We start from the raw sequence: 22646 nt of genomic DNA on the forward strand, positions 1-22646 counted from the left end.
GACCTAGCTGCGAGCTGCTGAGACCGAAATCAAAGACTTGCAGTCAGAGTTTGAGTTGGAGAAGATTGATTATCTTGCCACCATCCGCCGACAGGAGCGGGACTGCTTGCTCTTTCAGCAGCTTCTGGATCAGGTGCAGCCCCTCATACGGCGTGACTGTAACTATAGCAACCTAGATAAGATCAGATGCGAGTCCATCTGGGATGAGGACAGCGGCTGCTGGAAACTCCCAGAGCTTGTCATTCAAAAAACCAGTCTTCCCGCAGGTAAGAAAGGCATCTGCATTGTACTCCCCATCCACGCAGCTTATCTCGGCTCACTGGCATGGCCATGTGTATCGCGTTTGGATGGTATTTGCTTATAAAACCTTGGTTTGGCTCACAGGTACAGAATTAGCTGTAATCTTTCTGTTGGAGCCTGGATGATGATCTAGCTAGATGAGGACAAAGCATCTCTTATTGGGACTACCTGACTATTTATTTTGAACAGGATGTCATTGATTTGTGTGATAGTAGGGAATCTTGTGTTAAACCACACAACAGTATAACCCATATCTGATTAAATATCATAAGCATCTCTGGGCCTTTAGTGGAGTCTTGTTTGGTAACTGGTGCTTAACATAAAATTGTTGCCCTTCTCCCCATTCTTTTCCTTCAAGGACCTTGAAGCAGTTTATGAGATTAATGAATTAGGCTTCACAAACCCTCATCAGGTAGGTATTATTAGACTGGTTTTAAAAGGGGGTAAACTGAGGCACAGAAGGACATGACTTCCCAATGTGCCATAGTGAGTCTGTAGTAGAGTGAGGGAACCCAGGATGCCTGACCCCCAGTCCTGTGCTTTTTATTTCATTCCCTTCTCTGTATTAGCTGCCTTAGCCCAATAGATGAACCATTTTCCCTACAAGGTTGAAATATTCACTGCACAGACCTGCAGGCCCCACATGTAGTTGCACTGTGGTATGTAACCGTTCATTTAAATCAGCTTCTGTACCCAATGGCTGGAGGATAGCTAATGTGATGCCAATTTTTTAAAAAGGCTCCAGAGGTGATCCTGGAAATTACAGGCCAGTAAATCTAACTTCAGTATCGGGCAAATTGGCTGAAATGATAGTAAAGAACAGAATTATCAGACACATAGATTAACATAATCTGGTGAGAAAGAGTTAACATTTTTTTTGTAAAGGGAAATCATGCCTCCCCAATCTACTAGAATTCTTTGAGGGGGTCAATAAGCATGTGGACAAGGGTGATTCGGTGGATACAATGTACTTAGATGTTCAGAAACCCTTTGACAAGGTCCCTCACCAAAGGCTCTTAAGCAATGTAAGCTGTCATGGGATAAGAGGGAAGGGCCTCTCGTGGATAGGCCCTCCCAAATGCACAGTCCATTTTGGTCAATTTAATGATCATAGAAATTTTTTAATCATAAATTTCATTATTTCAGCTATTTAACTCTGAAATTTCACAGTGTTGTAATTGTCGGGTTCCTGACCCAAAAAGGAGTTGTGGTGGGTCACAAGGTTATTGTAGGGGTGATTGCGTTAGTGCTACCCTTACTTCTGCACTATTGCTGGTGGTGGCACTGCCTTCAGAGCTGGAGAGTGGAGGCTGCTGGCCAGGAGCCCAGCTCTAAAGGCAGAGCCACCGCCAGCAGCAGCACAGAAATAAGGATGGTATGGTATGGTGTTGCCACCCTTACTTCTGAACTGCTGCCTGCAGAGCTGGGCCCCTGGCCAGCAGCCCCCACTCTCTGGCTCCCCAGCTCTGAAGGCAGCGCAGAAGTAAGGGTGGCAATATCACAACCCCCCTACAATAACGTTGTGACCCCCTGCAATTCCCTCTTGGGTCAGGCCCCCCAATTTGGGAAATGCTGGTTTTCCCCATGAAATCTGTATAGTATAAAGTAAAAGCACAAAAGACTAGATTTCATGGGGGGGAGACCAGATTTCACTGTCCGTGACGTGTTTTTCATGGCCATGAATGTGGTAGGGCCCTACTAATGGATCAGTAACTGGTTAAAAGATAGAAAATAACGGGTAGGAATAAATGGATAGTTTTCAGAATGGGGAGAGGTAAATAGTGGTGTCCCCCAGGGGTCAGTACTGGGATGAGTACTGTTCAACATATTCATAAATGGTCTGGAAAAAGGGATAGACAGTGAGGTGGCAAAATTTGCAGATGATACAAAACTACTCAAGATAGTGAAGTCCAAAGCAGACTGCAAAGAGTTACAAAGGGATCTCACAAAACTGCGTGACTGGGCAACAAAATGGCAGATGAAATTCAATGTTGATAAATGCAAAGCACATTGGAAAACATAATCCTAATTATACATATAAAATGATGGGGTCTAAATTAGCTGTTACAACTCAAGAAAGATCTTGGAGTCATTGTGGATAGTTCTCTGAAAACATCCACTCAATGTGCAGCGGCAGACAAAAAAGCTTAACAGAATGTTGGGGATCATTAGGAAAGGGATAGATAATAAGACAGAAAATATCATATGGCCTCTATATAAATCCATGGTACATCCACATCTTGAATACTGCATGCAGATCTGGTTGCGCCATCTCAAAAAAGATATATTGGAATTGGAAAAGGTACAGAAAAGGGCAACAAAAATGATTGAGGGTATGGAATAACTTCTGTATGAGGAGAGATTAATAAAACTGGGACTTCTCAGCTTGGAAAACTGACGACTAAAGGGGGATATGATAGAGGTCTATAAAATCATGACTGGTGTGGAGAAAGTAAATAAGGAAGTGTTATTTACTCTTTCTCATAACACAAGAACTAGAGGTCACCAAATGAAATTAATAGGCAGCAGGTTTAAAAGAAACAAAAGGAAGTATTTCTTCACACAAAGCACAGTTGATCTGTGGAACTCTTTACCAGAGGATGGTGTGAAGGCCAAGACTATAACAGGGTTCAAAAAAGAACTAGATAAATTAATGCAGGATAGGTCCCTCAATGGGTCTTAGCCAGGAAGCGCAGGGATGGTGTCCCTAGCCTCTGTTTGCCAGAAGCTGGAAGTGGACAACGGGATGGATCACTTGATGATTACCTGTTCTGTTCATTCCCTCTGAAGCACCTGGCATTGGCCACTGTCGGAAGACAGGATACTGGGACCCAGTATGGCCGTTCTTATGTTCTTATTGGTAGGTGCATAGCATGTGCCATCTATTGGATAAAAAGTGTAGTGTGAAGGTCCTTCTAGTCCCCGTATGGCTCAGTAAGCAGTGATCTGGGGTGTCTGTAAGCAGCAGTGGGGAACAAGGAGGACAGTCAGGAAAATCTGGAACTGATTCAGTGCTGCTGGTCTTTTAAGTAATGCCTTTGTTCTCATAGCAGTTCCATCACTGCCACAGACTAAGCCAGCCAGGAAGAGCGCCTCAGGCGAGAACGGAGAGCTGCTGATGGTAAGCTGCACGTCTCCTCTGGGACCCTGAGGGAGCCTTCTGAGCTACACAGCTCTTCCTTCTGGAGGAAATAGGCAGAGGGCTGAGTGGCTCCAGAGGGACTCATGCCCAGCCATCACTGGCATTAGAATAAGGGTGTGTGTAAAGCAGAGTAAATAGTGAAGCAGTGAGCTGGCCTCACAGTCCAGTGGCCAGTCAGGGGAGTGTAGGACTCAGGCCAGCAGGGGCTGGGAATGCTGGGAGTCCAGCCCCTGAAGAGGAGAGACAACCCGGCCAGAATGATAGACAACACAGAACCTAGAGCAGGTCCAAGACTAGAAGGATAGTGCACTGGCTGTTCTCTGTGGGGAGCTGGGCTCAAGGTCCAGTTAATTGGTGGCATCAGATTCTTACTCCTGGGGGAATTCTGCGCATCTGCGGACGCGCAGAATTCATCAGTCTCGCATAATTTTGTATTTTCCCGCATAAAAAACATTCTGCCCAAGAAGTGCTGCAGTTCCACCTTTTCCCCACCAGAGGCCGCTATGGTGCCAGAACAGCTGGCTGCGTTCATGCCGGCTGTTCTAGCGCCACAGCGGCCTCTGGTGGGGAAAAGGTGGAACTGCAGCACTTCTTAGGCAAAATGTTTTTTATGCAGAAAAATACAAAATTCTATGCTCAGTGCTGCAGAATTCCCCCCAGAATAGAGTTCATCACAGCACCTGCCTGCGGAGGCAGGTTAGACAGAGTGGGGCACACAGGGCTGCTGGGGGGGTCACAGATTCTCGTTCAGAATGGCTAGTGGGGGGACAGATGGAAGCATGGGCTCAGGAGCTCGTGGGGTGCCTGGGTGGAGCCTGGGGCTGGGGGCGGGGCTCTGCAGAGACCCGTGGGGGCGAGAGGTGCAGGAATGGAGCAGATGTGCCTGACTGAATGGGGGAGGCTTGGGGTCAGCCAGGGTCTGCATGGGGGAGGCTTCCCAACACCCTAACAATCCCACCCCCAAAGAAAAACCCTCACCTATACTCATCACCCTCCAGGGTCACTCCTAGGCTCCTTCCTTTCCCTCAGCTCCATAGGCGGCAGGTTTGTATAATTTTGGTGGGGCCCAAAATGGTGGTGCCCCTGCTCCCGCCCTGTAAGCCGATATAAAATGAAGCTACAACGCGTCGGTGCCACAAGATTACAAAGGTCAATTAAAAGTGGAAAGTCAGAAGCAGCACTTACCTGCTTCAATATACAGTATTATATTTTGTTGCACCTGTTGTGATGAAGTGGGAATGTCCTTAATATTTTCTCTGAATACTGTATGGCTGCCTCAGTTTCCCCTGCAAGATGCCAACTGAAGGTGTTGGGGACAAAGATCAGGTGGCCTCCTTGTCTGGAAGAGACACAGAGGCCAGAGGAGGGAGTGTCAGTTTGGAGCTGGCTGGGGAAATGGGGAGAGACCCAGAACTTGGTTCTGGGCGCCCCACCCCCCAAGATGGACCTGACAGAGGAGTTCTGTTTTCTGTACCTACAAGCTCTGTTTAAACTGTGTTCCTGTCATCTAATAAACCTTCAGTTTTACTGTCTGGCTGAGAGTCACATCTGACTGCGGAGTTGGGGTGCAGGGACCTCTGGTTGCCCCAGGACCAGCCTGGGCAGACTCGCTGTGGAAAGTGCATGATGTGGAAGGTCATGCTGAATGCTCCGAGGTCAGACCCAGGAAGGTGTAAGCTTCTTGCCCTGGAGACAGTCTGCTCCGAGAGGGGAGGCTCCCCCAGAGTCCTGACTGGCTTTGTATGGAGTTGTTCCAAAGCATCACAGCATCCCCTTCCACACCGTGCACTTCCCAGAAGTCCGCACAGGCACTGACACTCCCTCCTCCTGCCTTTGTCTCTTTTCCAGGCATTAGGAGGCCACCCGATCTCTCTGTTCTCCAACACCTTCAGTTGGCACCTTGCAGGGGAAACTGATTTGGGAGAAATGAAGTAAAAGCTGCCCAAACCGAGCTTGAGCACTCCTGAATTTTGAGGTGTTCAAATCTGGAAGGCAGGTGCTGGGGGTGGGAGAGGGCTGTGGGGTCCATGGGGGAGCATGGCAGCAACTGTCTGGAGCTGCAGGAGCCAGACACGCTGGTCTGAGTGGCACAGTAAGCGGTTTGGGGGTTGGAGAAGGGGTAGGGAGTTCCGGGGAGCAGTCAAGGAACAAGGAGCAGGGGGGGGTTGGATTTTGGGACAAGGAGCAGGGGGGGTTGGATGGGGCAGAGGTTCGAAGGGGCAGTCAGGGGACAGGCAGCAATTGGATAGGCATGGGAGTCCAGGAGGTTTATCAGGGGACAGGTAGAGGGGTTCTGTGGGGAAGTTGGGTGGGGTCTCAGGAGGGGGCAGTTGGGGACAAGGAGAAGGGAGGCTTAGATAGGGGCTGGGGTCCCAAGGGGCAGTTAGGGGCAGGGGTCTCGGGAGGGGGTAATCGGGGGACAAGGACCAGTGGTGCTTAGATAGGGGGTGGGGGTTCTGGGGGGCAGTTGGGGCAAGGCTCTGGGGAGGGGGCAATCAGCGGCCAGGGGCTGGGATTCAAAGGGCTCTGGGCTGCTGGCAGCTGCGGGGAGCCCTGAGCCCTTTAAATCCCAGCCGCCTCCCTGGCTGGGATTCAAAGGGCTCTGGGCTCCCTGCCCCTGGGGCAGTGCAGAGCCCTCTGACTCCCGGCCGCGGCTGAGATTTAAAGGGTGCTGGGCTCCCCGCGCTTGCAGGCAGCCCAGAGCCTCTGACTCCCGGCCGCGGCTGGGATTTAAAAGGCTCTGGGCTCCCCGCGCTTGCAGGCAGCCCAGAGCCTCTGACTCCCGGCCGCGACTGGGATTTAAAAGGCTCTGGGCTCCCCGCGGCTGCAGGCAGCCCAGAGCCCTCTGACTCCCGGCCCCGGCTGGGATTTAAAAGGGGCGAAACCTAGCTCCAACTATTGGTGGAGCAGAGCCCCTGACTGTAAATATTCCTGGGGCTAAAGCCCCAGGAGCCCATATAAGTCGGCGCCCATGCTCAGCTCCTCTGTAATCCCTGACTCCTCCAAGCCTTTGCACTGCTTCTGACAGGTGCAAGAAATACAGTTCTGTATTGTCATTTAAATGAATTACACAATGTTCTGTATTCATATGCCTAGTAAGGAATCTATTTGTCAATAAAAAATTACCAGAATTTTTTTTTGGTCTGTATTGTTACAGACATACTTGCTGACAGATATTTTGAAATAAATTACCAAAATAATTGTAACTGGCATGATTATATTGTGTTATTTTGACAAACAAAATATGCAGAATTTTGCAGAATTTTCAAATATTGTGTGCAGAATTTTTAATTTTTTGCTGCAGAATTTTTAATTTTGGGGCACAGAATTCCCCCAGGAGTAATCTTAGCTCCCCTTTGACAACAACAAAAACACTCCCTGCTTTGCTTGGCCTCTCTGCCCAGGGCACAGTGGCCTAGGACTAGGTTAGTTCAGCAAGTGTGGATGGAAGCTTATTCCCAAACTTCTATGGGGATTATGAATCCTGCCTCATGGCTCAATTGATTTCCCCCTCCCACCCATGCAAGACCTTAGTCAATGCGACCAATCCAATTGCTTGTAGTAGTTGCTGTAACCCCTACAGGTCCCCTTGGCAGGGCTTTTGGACAGTGGATTTGCATGGTTTGCAAACCTACTGGCCATGTACCAGCTGCAGCCTTGGAGAGAGTTGCCAGAAAGCTATTCAGTGCAGCACATAGAGAGTCCTGCACCCACTCCGTCCAGTGTAGCAGAATTGCACCGGTATCATTACATTTTGGACTTTGCTTACAGGTATTGGGGATGGGGTGTGGCAGGATGTAGCCTGATGCCTGTCCAGATTATGCCCAAGAATGTGTATTCTGCAGTGTTACTGTTGCCTGGGTTGGATAATATGTTTGATCACTTCATATGATCTCTAAGTCTCTGGCCCTGGCTCATGGAATGGTGCTTGGCTGCTTTCGAGCTGGCGCTGAGGGGAGTGCTGCTCACAGCGTTTTGTGATCCCAGCAGGAAGAAGACCGCTACAAACTGATGCTGAACAGGAGTGACAGTGAGAATATTGCCAGTAACTATTTCCGGTCCAAGCGAGCCAGCCAGATCCTCAGTGCTGATCCTATGAAGAGTCTTGGTAAATATCCCAACATTCTCCTTTCCTTTCCTCCGTGTGCCGGTATCTCCTGCAGTGAGGGTTCCATTCCTGGCATGTTAGTCTAGAGGGATTTGTTGTTCCCCAGTCAAATAGCCTCTTTAATGGACAATGCAACCCATTCCTTTATTGGTGGTAATAGCCATTTTGCCCTCTGACAATGGTTCCCTAGAGTTGCTCTAGCAGACCAGATGTTGATAACCCTGCCGGTAGTGATTTGAATGATTTGCTTCCAGTGCTTGTAGCTTGGAGGTAATTCACATTCAACGTGTCACCCTGACCAACACTTGCTGTCTTTTGTCCCTCCATAGGGTTGCCACTCATCCCAGTTTTTCAGGGAATAAAGCACCATGGGCTGGATGTTCTGCAGAAGGAGCGGCCTTAGCCTGTGTGTCAGTCAGTGGTGCTAGTGATTCCTTTTTAAATTTGCCATGGACTTAGTCCTTGGTGACAAGTGCCCTTGCTGTGTCTGACTCCATTTGTTTTAGGGATAGCTAAGCTCTGTAAATGTACAGCATGGGCCCATCTGTGCATTCAATAGGAGTCTCTTGCCGATCAGGCCCTTTGTTTTTTGGGTTTTGGTTTTGGTTGGTTGGTTTTAATTAATTTTGGAACAATGTACTGAGCTGCATAGCTCTGCGGCCATTTCTGAGCCAGCACACAGAAATAAATGCAGCTGTGGATGAACCGATAGATACAGAGTCTTTCCTCTTCAGGTCACTGGTTCCAAAGTAGACTAGGTACGTCTAACAAAAGATAACAACCCTGTGGTAGCCTGAGTGAAACAGATTTTTGTGGGGTTTCAGTCTAATTCCTGGTGAAGAGCTGTCTGCATAATAAAACCCACCACCACAGTTGGTGCTAATTGGCATCCTTGCTAGCAGAGACTGGATGGACTACACACACTCCCATCTTACCCTTAGGAATGTCTCATGAGGACAGGATTGAGGCACATTGATGAGGCAGCATGAAGAAATGTATCCAGTTACTACTACTTCCTATTACCCTTAGGCCTGGTCTACACTGGGGGGGGGGGGTCGATCTAAGGTACACATCTTCAGCTACGTGAATAGCGTAGCTGAAGTCGAAGTACCTTAGCTCGAATTACTTACCCGTCCTCACGGCGCGGGATCAACGTCCGCGGCTCCCCCGTCGACTCCGCTACCGCCACTCGCTCTGGTGGAGTTCCGGAGTCGACGGAGCGTTGTTGTTCGATATATCACGTCTAGATGAGACGCGATATATCGAACTCCGAGAATCGACACTACCTGCCGATCCGGCGGTAGTGAAGACGCACTTTAGTCTCAGGTGTCTGTCATGCTGGCAGCTGGGCTCTTCAATTACAGAGAATAAGCAGAAAGCCAGAACAAAACAGAGACATAATCAACAATTCAACCAACTAAATGAGCTTTGCATTGTGCCATGAAAGTCATTAAACTCTGGCTGTGATGCACTTTCAAGGGGATGTGGGCATCAAATCCCAAATGTGGAGGCAGTCCACTGAGAAAGCTCAGCCACCAGGCATGGGGTGTTTCACTCTCCAGGACTCAGTTATTAGTATTTGACTAGATACATTGCATATTCAGAAAACCAACCAGTGAAACGGTCAACTCCAGTCTGGAAGTTCCTTAAAATGAGTAAATTAAATGCAAAAATATCTAAATTTCCTGACTGCCTTCAATAAAATTAATGGATAAGGTTTTAATGCAGCTGGGAACGTGGAAAAGCATTGCTGAGTCTTAACAGACCAAACATGTGGGTATGTCCTGTTCCTTTACTCTACAGCCCATCATAACTCCCCTCCTGTGCTGAGCGCCCCCCTGAACAACACCACCTCCAGCATGGCACCAGTCTCTCCTTCACAGACTGTGGAGATGCCCCAGCCACGTCCTTTCCGCCTTGAGTCGCTTGACTTCACCACACCGTCCTCCAAAACAAAGCGCAAGAAGGGCAAAAACAGCTTCAGCAGTGACCCCTTCTGAGTGAACTGGCCTCAGGTGAATACGGATCCTTCTGATTGTAGTGGCCTTCATGGACTCCAGTCCCGTGGCTCCTGGTGGCAGTGTCTGCTCAGATTGCAGCAACCTACCTTGGCAGTTACCCTCTTAACGATATAGAATTTGGTGGCAGCAATCCTCTTATCACAGCGGCTTTTGGAAGGGACAGTTTGACTTTCCTTTGAGTTTAGGGTCAGTGGAGACAAATGCTGCTTCCAGAGGTTTTGAAGTCTGTAGTGACAACTCCAGGTTCAAGCTGGGGCTGGCACATTCCTCCATTACCTGCTTCCCTGCCACGTGTGTGCAGCCAGCACCATATATTTTGTCTTCCATTCTGGTCACTGCCATGCCCAGTCAAACCTCTGTACTTGGAGTAAAATCTTTAGTGATGTGAGGCAGTTCCTCAAAAAAAAAAAGCCTTAAAATCACTTTCTGTATTTCCCAATGCAAGTTTCCTAGACAGAACTTACTTGTATCCTTTTGGATGTCACAGCCACAACTTGAGCTCATGCCCCATACAGAATTCTCCTGTCTTATTCCTCATTGTAATAAGACAGTGAGAGGTTCTGGCAGCATCGCTACCATATCCCAGCCATTTCTGCTTTCTCTTTTCTTGAGAGAGTCTGAAACTGACATCATTTATGGGACACAAACTCAGTTCTCCAAGGAAATACGGTTTGCAAATTTATTCCCTGACTCCTAGATCAGATCAAATCGGAAACTGCAGTTCAGTGAGACAGTGGAAATGATTGCTCCTGTCCTTGTGTTCAAGATGTTAGTTTTGTAAACTATATTGTAGTGAGGCGGCCTGGCTCCCGACGGCCCCAGAGAGAGAGGAACCAGAACAGCCACCTCAGTGGGCGGAGCCACCGCCGCCTGTTCCCGCCCCCCGGAAGTCAAGGGGCGGGACAGGAAGTATAAAAGCCCGGCCTCAACCCTCAGTTAGAGCCCAGCGGCCGGAGAGGACGGACGCTCCTGTTCAGGCTCCTGACTGGCCGAGCCTGCCCAAAGCCAGGTACCCGGACGCGGACGGACCAAGCCTCCCTCGAGCAAGGTACCCGGACGCGGACGGACCAAGCCTCCCTCGAGCCAGGTACCCCGAGGTGGACTGGCCGAGCCTGCCCCGAGCCCGGTACCCCGAGGAGCTACCCGAGCGTTCCCGTGACCCGAGGCCAGAGGAGCAGCCCGACTTAGACCGCTTTCAGCACACCGAGGAGCCCATGGTATGGGACCCCGCTGCCGAGCCCAGCGACGAGCAGGTACCCGAGGAGGGGGAGATGGAATGCAGCCCGGGGGTAGCCGAACCCTGTCCGGCGGAGGGCACTGACGTGCCCATGTCAGTGTGTTGCGGCCAGGATCCCCACTGACCGCAGCGGATCCACGCCGCTGTTAGGGCCCCGGGCTGGGACACAGTGGAGTGGGTGGGCCTGTGTCCCCCCTGCCACCCCACTCACGGGTGGCAGCCTCCCCCTCCTGCCAACACTCAGGCAGAGAAGCCTGCCCTTACCTGGGCTTCCTGAGACTGATACCGCTGCTCTGCTCCTGCTACAAGGACCTGAGCCTTGGACTATTGTTTGTTGCCCCCCCCTGACCTAGGGCTGGGGCTTACTGACTATTGTGGCTCAGCTCCTGATGTAAGGACCTGCGCCCTGAACTCTTATTGCTGCTCAGCCCCTGCTGTGAGGAGCTGAGCCTAGACTGCTGTGTTTGGTGCCCCGCCCTGATCAAGGGCTTGGACTTCTTGACTTGGTTACTGCTCAGCTCCTGCTTGACGGACCTGAGCCCTGAACTATTAGTACTGCTCAGCCCCTGCCTGAGGGTCTGAGCTAGCACTGCTGTTTTTGCTGCCCCGCCCTGACTGAGGGCTTGGGCTTAAACTAGTGACTTTGTGAGCTCAGCCCTGCTTGAGGGTCTGAGCCCTGTGTGTGTTGCTGCCCCGCCCTGAGCTAGGGCTTGGGCTTTACAGACTGAACTGCTGCTCAGCCCTGCTTGAGGGTCTGAGCCCTGTGTTGGTTGCTGCCCCGCCCTGAACTAGGGCTTGGGGCTTACTGACATTGTCACTACTCAGCTCCGGCTGCCAGGGCCGGAGCTTAGAACTGGCTCGCTGCCCTGCCCTGACTGAGGGCTGGGACTCACTACACTAACCGTGTGCCTTCTGTTCAGCCCCTGCTTGAGGGGCCGAAACCCCCAAGACCTTCAGAACCCGGAGACTGATTTGGGACGTGTAGTGAGGCGGCCTGGCTCCCGACGGCCCCTGAGAGGGCACGGCCCCAACACCGGACTGTTACATATATGTTGACTGTTTATATTTTAGTCATTTATCTTATGTGCAGGACATCTGGTTAATTATCACAATACATTGCCTTTTAATGACAAACTCATATGACTGCTGTTATATTTACAGTTCATGTTCCTTTGCATTTTTGCCAGATGTTGCATACATTGGCCATTATCACTGTAGCTGCAAAGCACTGGGTCGGGAGTGTCTTGCCCATCAGCTTTTGCTTCATAATCCGAAAGCCAGCATATTCTGCTGTTGATCAGCAAAAGACACTGCCTACCCTAGCTGTCCTAGACAGTGAGAGGTGACCCAAATGGTAGGGCATAGCTCGGAGAAGAGGAAAGGGACACATGCTGCAGCGTGGGTACCAGCAGTGGCAGTGGGAAGTAAGCCCCTGGTGTTGGCAGATAGAGCATAGTTTACAGCCCTGCTAGGACATTAACAGTGTTGTCTGCTCTCATGATTTTATTGTAAATTTTGCACTATCTGGTGCTTTCCATAAAGCTCCTAGAGTCATGTGATTACATGGGGGAGACGGCTTTATTTTAACACGTAAGTTTCTAACCTTTGCAGTGGCAGCAGTATTGCTAAACCCAGATGTTCAAAAATCATGTGATTAGCTTTCATAGCAGATTTTGTAAAAATAATAGATTGTGTTCTTTTTATTGGCTTTCTGCTTTTTGAGCCTTTAGGGTCCACTGGGGTCACATTATGAAGCTTTCTCCACAGCCATGAGGGATAGAAACTTACTTTTAAGAATGAATGCTGAAATCATCACATAGCCACTTGACTCCAGGAGCTGGGGCTTTAAGGAAAACAGTAATTGTCATGAGACTTGTGACAAAATCATGAGAGTTGGCAACACCGCCAGTAAAAACATGCCAATGGGATTCCTGAAGGGCGGGGCTGCAGAAGACAGGGACCCAAAGTTATTTGTTTTTAATGTCATGCTTGGGAGCGGCTACTGCGGTAAGCCTGGGGCATGCAGGAAACCAGGCAAGGACGGTGCGAGAGGAGGCGGCGCGCTGCGCAGGCGCAGCAGCAGCCACAGAACCCGGGTGCAGGGGCAGCCCGGCCTGGGCTACGACCGCTGCCATCCCTATGATGGGCCGCAGGGGGCGCTGGCTCGGAGGCGGTTTTAGCGCGCATGGGCGGGGCTCAGGGCGCCCTCTGAGCAAGGGCTGCTGTGCGGGGCCCGCTGTGTGGAGGTGTCTGTCTCTGATTGGGCCCCGCTCTCGAGGAGGCGGGCCTTCAGATCTAGTCCTCGGGCCCCGAGAGGGAGGGAGGATGTGCCGGGTTCTCGATCGCTTCCGGGTCACGGATTGAGGCGGCTTTGCGTGTCCCGCCTCTACGGGCAAAGCGGGTCGGTGATTGGCAGCGTGGAGAGGATCGGTTCCGGGTGAGGCTGGCCCCCCAAGAGGAAGATGGAGGTAGCGGCCGCTCTCCCCTCAGGGCGGCTCCTGCTGCTGGCGCTAGTCGGGCTGGGCCTGGCCCAGGCGGACGGGGGGCCCCGCACCCTGGTGCTGCTGGAGAACATCAACCTGCGGGACACGCACTCGCTCTTCCTCCGGAGCCTGGCGGGTGAGGGCGGCGGAGCGGAGCCCGGGTGGAGGGAGGGGAGAAGCGGGGGGGTCCCACGGGAAGGCGGGAGTCATGGTCTGGGGGAGGGCGACGGGGATGGGGGGAGCCTGGGTCCATCACGGCGCAGCTTCCCGGCCCCACTACGTCTCCCCGTGAGGGGTGCGCCTGCCTGGGGTGGCCGACGGGGTCGTTGTCCTCTCGCGTCTGGTTCTCTGCGGGTGCCACGCTGACCCTGCATCCTCCATACAGCGGCGGCGGGGCTTGGTCGCCAGGAAGTGCCACGTGTGTCAGTAAGGAGGGGGGGGGTGCTCTGTACCTGGGGTTGGTGCCTGTCTGTCTTCTGAAGAGCGTCACGTTTGTTAGACTCGCCTCTCCCGTTGTTAGCTGCAGCCCCTGCTGCCCAGATCTCACGAGAGCATTTGCCTCTTTCCTGTGCGTGTTTCCCCCTCTGGTGTTCACGTCATCCACAAATTTTATCACGGCTTGATTCACATCAAAGACGTGCATGGAAATGCTATTGAGAGCGCAGAGGTTCTTGTTTGTTTTTAATTTGGTTTGTCCAAAAAGTCCCCGTGTCCCCTGAACACTATGGATTAGATTGTAAGTACCAAGAAGTGTCACTGCTTGGAGACTGTCAGGAACAATTCTGCAGACAGTGCTCACTGGAGTACTGAGACAATAAGTGTATTGTGGAAGAGTAAAATTCTTGACTTAGATATTTATGTAGCAACTTAAAAAGTATTGAGGAGTCTGGTGGCACCTTAACATCTAACAAATTTATTTAGGAATAAGCTTTCATGGGTAAAAAACCCACTTCTTCAGATGGATTACACCTTAAAAAGTATGGCAACTAGATGCTTAGATTGTAATGGGTAAGACTGAATTAAGTGCCTTCTTATCTCATTTTCTAGCATGATCTGTCTTACACTTTTTTTAAAATTAAAGTTGTGTCACAGTATTCATGGCTATGATCTTTGTTTTCTGGGTGCAGATAGAGGCTTTGACCTCACCTTCAGGACTGCTGATGACCCTGGCCTGTCCCTCATAAAATATGGAGAATTTCTGTATGACAACTTGATTATTTTCTCCCCATCTGTAGAAGGTAAGAGATCCCTTTGCATAAAGGAAAAGACTCAGAAATTAAGTTGTGTAATACTCTGAGGCCCTTGGAGAAGACACACTAGATCTGTAAAGTGCCTTGCAGATATTCGCTAACCTTCATAATACCCCTTTTGAGGCTGGTCTTTTACTGTTCCAGTTTTCCAGATGGGGAGGCAAGAGACTTACCCAGGGTGAAACAATGAGAGGTGTCAGAGCTAGGCCTCGTCCTGACTCCCAGCCTCCTGCTCAACCATGAGATTGCTTTTCCTAGGTTTGATAAAACTGATCAAAGTATTCTTCGGACTTGCTTCATTTTGACCGTGAGGTGGCTTTTGGGGCCTGTCCCTGAGATGTAGAATTACAGGTGTTATCTTCATTCATCATTGGGCAAACTGTGGCAGGAACTGTATGCATTTTAAGCAGTTAAATGGTCATGAGGCAGCTTCTAAAAAGGAGGGAGGGGGGCAGAAGCCTGTAGAACAAAGAATAAGCACACAAATATAGCTGATTGCTTTGGACCTGCAGTCACTGTTGGGTATCTATTTTCTGTAAACACTATTTCATTACCAGTGTTTGCTGTGATAGTAACTGTTATGTCTGTTAATAATTCTCAGACTACTTTATAATCCCTGTGGTATATCTAGAATTATGGTATTGTGATTCAGTAAAAAAAAAAAAAAAAATGTATTGAATGTGTATTTTTGGAACAGTGCTTCCATAGATTAACAAATGCACTGTTCTAAAATTCTATAACTAAAAGATGGAATAACACTGTCATTATTTAAAATGCCTTGATTTTAAGTGTAGTAGTAGTCGGACACCGCCAATACCACACCGAGTAACCGAGACAGCCGACCAGTGAAATAACCCACTTCCTTCCCTGACGGACCAAGGGACGTACCCTACCCGTGTACTTATCCGCTCCACCGATACTGACTTGGACTCCTTATTCATTCCATGGGTGGCGTAGCCGAGCCCACTTATCCACTGACACTTTAAAAACTTTTGCACCCCAATCTGGGTCTATGCCGGTTATGCGATATGTATGTATCTTTTTATCCTTGTAAACAATACCTGTAACCCCCCCATAACCCAAGCCTGACCCCAGATGTACAGTACCTTCCCTCTCAACCTGTGTATATTTCATTTCAGACATTCACTTTAATAAAAAAATTAAATTGTTCTAATTCACACCAAAATATCTGGATTCTCTCTTTACCCCTATTAACAGCCTGAATCAGACTTGATGAGGAATTATTAATAGCAACCTTTTTGAAATACATCCCTTCAGGAAAGTGAGAGATCAGGTGATATTGGTGTGATGAGAGAGCCAAGAAAGACCTTCCAAAAGGAACACTCACTTAGCAAGAGTGGAGAGCTAGCTGATTGTGTGTGAATTAAACTGAATAGTATAATCTGTAGCCCCAGGTTATAGCACACTTAACTTCAGGTGAGCCTCAGAGATAGTGTCAGGTAACTTAATTTTGAACATTACTACTAGGACTGTGATATTGGAATCAGATCCTTAGGAGAACTAACTACAGAGCTGTGCAAGAAGAAGCTATTGACTCATGATATGTAGGAACCCTTTTTAAACTGCTTCAGAGCTAAATTTTAGAGTGTGGCATACAGTGTCTTTCTCATGACTTGTTCTTAACCTCTGACTTACTCCACTTCTGTCCTTCTCTTGGTGTTCTGTTTTCTCTTTCACTTCCTTAATTAAGATATTGTAAAGTTTTGGCTGTACCTCTTTCAACTTGCAGAGATGCATGTTTCTCTAAATTCATTTGCTTTCTCTTAGATATATTGGTTATTGTTGCTATAGTGAAGTTTAATTAAATTTGATTTTATTAGAGAATGGAATGAGTGAGGTATTCCTCATTATTGTCCCAGGAATGCTTGCATTAGTGCCAGTTGTAATTCAACTTCTACAAGAAGGAATAATTAATATTTCCTCTTGTTGACAGATATCTCTCTCTCAATCTCAATGCAGAAGTCTCTCACTATCTTTAAAATGTAGAATTTCTACCTGCAAACAGATAAGAATTGTATCTTGGGGTTGGGTGAGGAAGAAGCAAATCAACTACATGTAACCCAGGGGTCGGCAACCTTTCAGAAGTGCTGTGCCGAGTCTTCATTTATTCACTCTAATTTAAGGTTTCGTGTGCCAGTAATACATTTTAATGTTTTTAGAGGGTCTCTTTCTATAAGTGTATAATATATAACTAAACTATTGTTGTATGCAAAGTAAATAAGGTTTTTAAAATGCTTAAGAAGCTTCATTTAAAATTAAATTAAAATGCAGAGCCCCCGGACTGGTGGCCAGGACCTGGGCAATGCAAGTGCCACTGAAAACCAGCTTGTGTGCCGCCTTCGGCACCTGTGCCATAGGTTACCTACCTCTGATGTAACCAAAAGAAAAGTATGTCTTTAAATGTGCCCAAACAAATAATAATAAAAAATTCATTGGCTATTTCTCTGCAACTGAGATTGAATGGCTAGATCTATGCCTTTTAAAGGCTGGATTTTATGGCTCTTTGCCTTCCTTCTGAAGGAATTAATCCTCCCTTAATCCAACCCTTTAATCTATGTTGGCCATAGGTGTATGTGGCTTCAGGATCCTGCTTAGGCACAGGAGGTGCCCATCACTCCAACACAGCTTCTTTATTAATTTGCCTCACCACCCTTGTATTTCCCTCTCCTCCCTTGCTCTGAAGCACTGGTAAAATAGTTCGGTGTCCACTTTTGAATCACTAATGTCTGATGCATCTTTTCAGATTTTGGCGGAAACATCAATGTGGAGACAATTACTGCTTTCATCGACGGAGGCGGAAGTGTCCTTGTGGCTGCCAGTTCTGACATTGGTCAGTAAAATCTGCGTATCAAACAAATGGGCATAAATGTTGGCTTTTCATTTTATAGCTGCATAAGAGTTTGCTGGATATAGAGAGCACAGATCAGTCCTGTAGGGGAAGGTGTCTTCCTTGTCATGGGAGCTCTTAGAATTCTGGCTGCAACCTTTTTTAAAGGGGATTTTCAAAAGCTAAAACTATACAGCACTCTGTGCATTCAAAACATGCTACAAACCTTCATCCTCACAATGCTCCGAGGGAATTGGTGGTAAAGAAAAAGGAATGCCTTAATTTCACTTTCCAAAGAAAGTTGAGTTCAGCCAAGGGTTGTGTACTGAGTGCACCCAGCAGCCTGGTTAGCAGGACGCTAGCACATAAATCAGGGCTGTCCTTTGTTTTTATTTTGATTTTTAGTTGCTTTTGTGTCTTGTATGTACTGTTAATTGGGAATCCACTTCTCTGTCCTTTTAGGTGATCCTCTGCGAGAGCTGGGCAGTGAGTGTGGAATAGAGTTTGATGAGGAAAGGACAGCAGTCATTGACCATCACAACTATGATATCTCAGACCCAGGCCAGGTAAAAGTCCAGACACTGAATTCTTTGGATATGTCCAGGGCTTGAGGAAACTTGTCTTAGCTAGTACATAGCTTATGGGAAGGAATTTATTTTTTTTTAAGCATTTGGCTGTAAGGGCTGGAGACACATCTTGTCGTCTTCCTTTTTCTCTTCTTTCCTCCTATCCATGCTCATTCCAAAGACGTTTTAAGTAGCAGCTGTGAATCTTATTGAATGATATGCTGCTTTTATTATTGCTCTTATCTTTAATGTGAGATTGCAATTTATCATGCACCTTTGATCTATGCCTAGACAACTTCTAACATTCCAGTCACACTGAGCAGTTAAAAACACCACCTGGAATAGTCAGGGGTTCACTGTATTGGACCTCGAACCCCTCGGGGGTAGGAGATCAGAATTCCCCCTTTCTAGTGAAATATTTTATTTCCTTTTATTCATGATGGGTCAGGAGATAGAATATCATGCTTAGTAGCCAGACATATTAAAAAAGGTAAACTCTGGCTCAAGACACAAGGACAAAGAGAGATCAACATAGAAAACTCTGTGGAAGTTTATCGAATATATGTGAGATCTTGATTTTTCTGTCCTTGCTTGGTTCTGAAATATCTGTCTTTACAGGAGAGATACAAGATGTCCCAATAATGTTTGAGAGTTAAGAACATTGTAACATAGCTTTTCTGTAAACTATGTGGGGCGCACACAATCCCCGATGGATGGGGGAATCACCATAGCTTTGGGGTGCCTATGTAACTTATTAGCAGTGCAGATTTTGCAAACTTTCCTTTTCGACCATACCATCTTGTGCTCGCTATCAAACCAATCTTACAGAACGTATAGTAGGACTTGGAGATTCATAATTTGTAGCTAGATACGAGTTCTTCCCAGCCAGTAGATAGTTGAAGGCCTATCCAATATCACTGAAAGAATAACTCTCCTAACAGTGGTTTTCAACCTTTTTTCATTGCAGACCCCTTTGGAAATTTTAGACTCAGGTTGAAAACCACTGTTCTATGGTAATAACAGCCTTTCGTGCACCCCCTTAGACATAGTCTGAGGTTGAAAACCACTGCTCTATAGGTTCATGGGGCCTTTGATTTCACTGTGGTGCTGTTATTTAGACTCTCTTAATATGCTTAGTTTGGTATCTCTTCTAGTATGTTGTAATAGCTGAATATTTCCTGGTTTAAACAAAAAATTCTTTCATTGGAAAAATGTAATTAAAACTCGGTACAGTAAGCACAGTAACTACCCCTCTGGATACACAACTGTCCCTCAGGGAGAATTCTTCTGAGTGACTATAAGTTACATCACCGTTTAATTAAGGCAGCTCCTGACAACATGCTGCAAAGCTGTAAGCTCGTTATTCCTTACTTAAGAACATCTTGTGTCCTAGAGCAAGGCCTTGCAGGCCAAGAGGAACCAAACTGCTCTAGGATGGGCTGTGTAAGTGTCACAGACTAAGGCTTTAGGCAGCAGCTGTCCCCCAGTATCTTCTGGCACTTTGGAATGCAGATTCTTCCATGTTGTACTTCAGGGGTAGGCAACCTATGGCACGCATGCCGAAGGCGGCACGCCAGCTGATTTTCAGTGGCACTCACGGTGCCCGAGTCCTGGCCACCAGTCTGGGGGGCTCTACATTTTAATTTAATTTTAAATTAAGCTTTTTAAACATTTTAAAAAACTTTATTTACTTTACATACAACAATAGTTTAGTTATATATTATAGACTTAGAGAAAGAGACCTTCTAAAAATGTTAAAATGTATTACTGGCACGCGAAACCTTAAATCAGAGTGAATAAATGAAGACTCGGCACAGCACTTCTGAAAGGTTGCCGATCCCTGTTGTGCTTTTTCTGATATGCTGAAATCCCTTCTATAGTGTTCACATCAGCTTGTGGCAGCAATCAGAACAAATAGGAACTAATAAACACATGTTCCTGCAAGAGATCTGCATCTGTCGCCCTGGGATTTACCTTCCTTCTGATTTAAGCTTCCTAATATGCAACTCACAAGAGAAAACCTGCTCTAGACTGTAACCAGCAGGGGCTGTTGTCTGTTCCCTGAGGGCTTCTGAGCATGTGCCTGGTTTCTTCTCCTGCTCTTACCTCCTCCATCCCCTTGCCCTGTATTACAATTCTTCTTCCTGTCAAGAGGCCAGGTGAGACTGTAGAGCCAATTAATGCTACTTCACAGTTCTGGAAGGGCAGCTGTAGAACCTGAGGTGCCGTGTGGTGCAGATCACTAGCCATAGAGTGGCAAGCAGACACACATGTTAACAAGTTGCCTGTGCATTAATGACATTGTTAGTAGCTTGTGAAAGCTCATCACAGGTCTCTTGTTTCCTCCCTGAAGCACACGCTCATTGTCGCAGACTCTGAAAATCTGCTGAAGGCTCCCACCATTGTGGGGAAAACTCCATTAAACCCTGTTCTCTTCCGAGGAGTTGGGTAAGTGAACCACGAGGCAAGGCTGGCAGTGGGGCTGTGACTGAGAACAAGAGGTCTCTGTTTGGATGGGTTTCTTGCCACTATCTTCCCTCCACATAGGTTATAAGCCTGGGGCTGGGGTAGGGACTATTATAAACAAAGGAAGATAGGTTGGTTTTTGGTTTCTTCAGTTGAGATGCAACAGGCATTTGGTCCTTTAACAGGATGGAATTGGGGGGAGGGCGGCTGAGGGCAGGCAAGAAAGGCGCAGACTTCATGCTGATTGGGTAATCAAAGGTAATCTCTCAATCTAGTTTTATAAACTTCTTTGAAACAAAACTTTTAATACAGTAACTCCTCACTTAAAGTCGTCCTGGTTAACGTTGTTTCGTTGCTGATCAATTAGGGAACATGCTCTTTAAAGGTGTGCAATGCTCCTTCTAACATTGTTTGGCAGCCGCTGCTTTGTCTACTGCTTGTAGGAAGAGCAGCCCATTGCAGCTAGCTGGTGGGGGCTTGGAGCCAGGGTGGACTGGCAGCCCCCTATCAGCTCCACGCTCCCCTAAGTTCCCTGTGCAGCAGCTGCCTGCAATTCAGCTGTGTCCCTTCCCCCACTGCCATGTGCTGCTCCTGCCCTGTGCCTTGGAGCTGCTCCCCGAGACTCCTGCTTGCTATGCCAGGGGTTGGGATGGAGGGAAGGAAGAGGGGGGGCTAATGTCAGGGTGTCCCCCTTCCCCCGGCTCCTGCACCCTGCTTACCCCATCTTCCATAGAGCAGGGCTCAGGACAGAGGGAGCTTATAGCAGCTGTGGTGTCAGCAAGCTGATCTAATTAACAAGGCAGTGTACTTAAGGGAAATGTGCATATCTCCCTCCATTCTGAGGCACAGAGCGGGAACGTGACTTCCCCAAGATCACACAAGAAGGCTGTCACTGAGCCGGGATAGAACTCTGATCTCTTGAGTTCCTCCTCAGTGCTTTAGCCACATTCTTCCCACCCCCAAATTATCAGTAGGGTAGCAGGAGACCTCCTGTCAACTTGCCAAGAACTTCACATGATGAGTACATGAGCACTGAATGCAGCTCTGGTTGGCTGAGTGTGTATGTTTCAATAATGGGCATATGTAGAGTCCAACAGAGTCCTTGAGATTTGGGACTCAGGTGCTGTTTATAGCTCTACCACATTTACTATGTGACTTCTGGCAAATTGGTGTTTCTCTCGGCCTCAGTTTCCATATCAGTAAAACCAGGATAATGCCTAAATCTTAGGAAGTTGTGAGGCTTAAGTCATTAATGTTTATAAAGTGCTATGAAGCCGTCTGCTGAAGGGTGCTAGAAAAGGACAAGATACTTTTACTCCAAGCTGAATGTTCTCGATGCTGTGTATTTACCAGTGTAAACGAGCCCCTCACACTAGGTCTACACTTCTCAGTGTCTATGTATTGTATGGCAGGAGTTTACAATCTGAAAGGTCCCATATAATGTGAACTAAATAGTTAATCTGCAGACTAAGTATTTTCAAAAAAGCCAAGGGGGGTTAGGCACCCAACTGTCATTGACAGTCAATTGGAGTTTAGGTATCTAACTCCCTTAAGCACTTTTGAAAAACTTCCCCTAAAATCCCATCTCTTGTTTTTGTATAGTGTGCTGAAAACACCAAATTCTTGGTAAGAGTCTCTTACCTGGAGATCTACAATGAAGACATAAGAGATTTGCTAGGAGCCGACACCAAGCAAAAGTTGGAGGTGAGGAGATCATAAAGTAATTATGGCTAAATGAGGATATGCTTTAATTTGCTCTGACTGCTATCAGGCATGCCTAATAGAAATGCGGGAGAACCCAGCAGAAACTTTTTGCAGAAACTGAAACATGAAGCATTTGGGATGTGACAAAAACTGTTCTTATTATGTTTAGTGAGTTTTATCTACAGTCTGGTCCCATTCCCCCAAATCTCATACTTTCCTTTATTGTGTGAGACCCAGTTTGAATACACTCTTGTACATGAAAGTAGAGTGTGCTTCAAATCAATGTTGAAAGTTATCATCAATGTGTTTTTACCCTGACAAAAGGTTAGACTCAGCTGCTCTCCGCAATTGCTTTCAAAGTTCTTTATTCTTGATGGTGGCTATTAGAATATGCAACTCACAAGACCAAACTTACTTCTGTTATTTTACGTAGGTATTTGAATTTAACTGAACACGTACAAAAGAATGCCTGTGACTGGTTCCTGCCACCTTTGGCATCAATTTAAAATGCAATACAAAAA

At 47.5% G+C, this 22646-nt stretch overlaps 2 protein-coding genes across 2 annotated transcripts in view; both read left to right on the forward strand.

Annotated features, from left to right (window-relative positions):
• The window catches only part of LOC120388023 (kinesin-like protein KIF17), a 50284-nt gene extending 39819 nt beyond the window's left edge, over nucleotides 1-10465 (forward strand). The window contains 4 exon segments of the mRNA XM_039509558.1: nucleotides 8-266; nucleotides 3354-3421; nucleotides 7430-7550; nucleotides 9354-10465. Of these exon segments, the coding sequence (XP_039365492.1) occupies nucleotides 8-266; nucleotides 3354-3421; nucleotides 7430-7550; nucleotides 9354-9550 (645 nt within the window). The 3' untranslated portion in view covers nucleotides 9551-10465.
• A 2683-nt stretch (nucleotides 10466-13148) lies between these two features.
• LOC120387639 (dolichyl-diphosphooligosaccharide--protein glycosyltransferase 48 kDa subunit-like) lies at nucleotides 13149-22125 on the forward strand. Its single transcript, XM_039508574.1, has 6 exons — nucleotides 13149-13427; nucleotides 14419-14529; nucleotides 17306-17392; nucleotides 17852-17955; nucleotides 20309-20403; nucleotides 22024-22125. Exons 1-6 carry the CDS (start codon nucleotides 13271-13273, stop codon nucleotides 22049-22051), a joined length of 582 nt encoding a protein of 193 aa, XP_039364508.1. The 5' UTR covers nucleotides 13149-13270; the 3' UTR covers nucleotides 22052-22125.
• Nucleotides 22126-22646: the final 521 nt, after the last annotated feature.

Source organism: Mauremys reevesii, linkage group 21 (assembly GCF_016161935.1).
Source record: "Mauremys reevesii isolate NIE-2019 linkage group 21, ASM1616193v1, whole genome shotgun sequence".
Lineage (NCBI taxonomy): Eukaryota > Metazoa > Chordata > Testudines > Geoemydidae > Mauremys > Mauremys reevesii.

What these genes read in the sequence shown, in the direction of transcription:
- LOC120387639 (XM_039508574.1), top strand. Translation starts at nt 13,271, where the DNA reads ATGGAGGTAGCGGCCGCTCTCCCCTCAGGGCGGCTCCTGCTGCTGGCG. An exon ending in GGCTGCCAGTTCTGACATTG is followed by an intron (nt 17,393 to 17,851) that starts GTCAGTAAAATC and finishes CTGTCCTTTTAG; the next exon opens with GTGATCCTCTGCGAGAGCTG. An exon ending in GTTCTCTTCCGAGGAGTTGG is followed by an intron (nt 20,404 to 22,023) that starts GTAAGTGAACCA and finishes GTTTTTGTATAG; the next exon opens with TGTGCTGAAAACACCAAATT.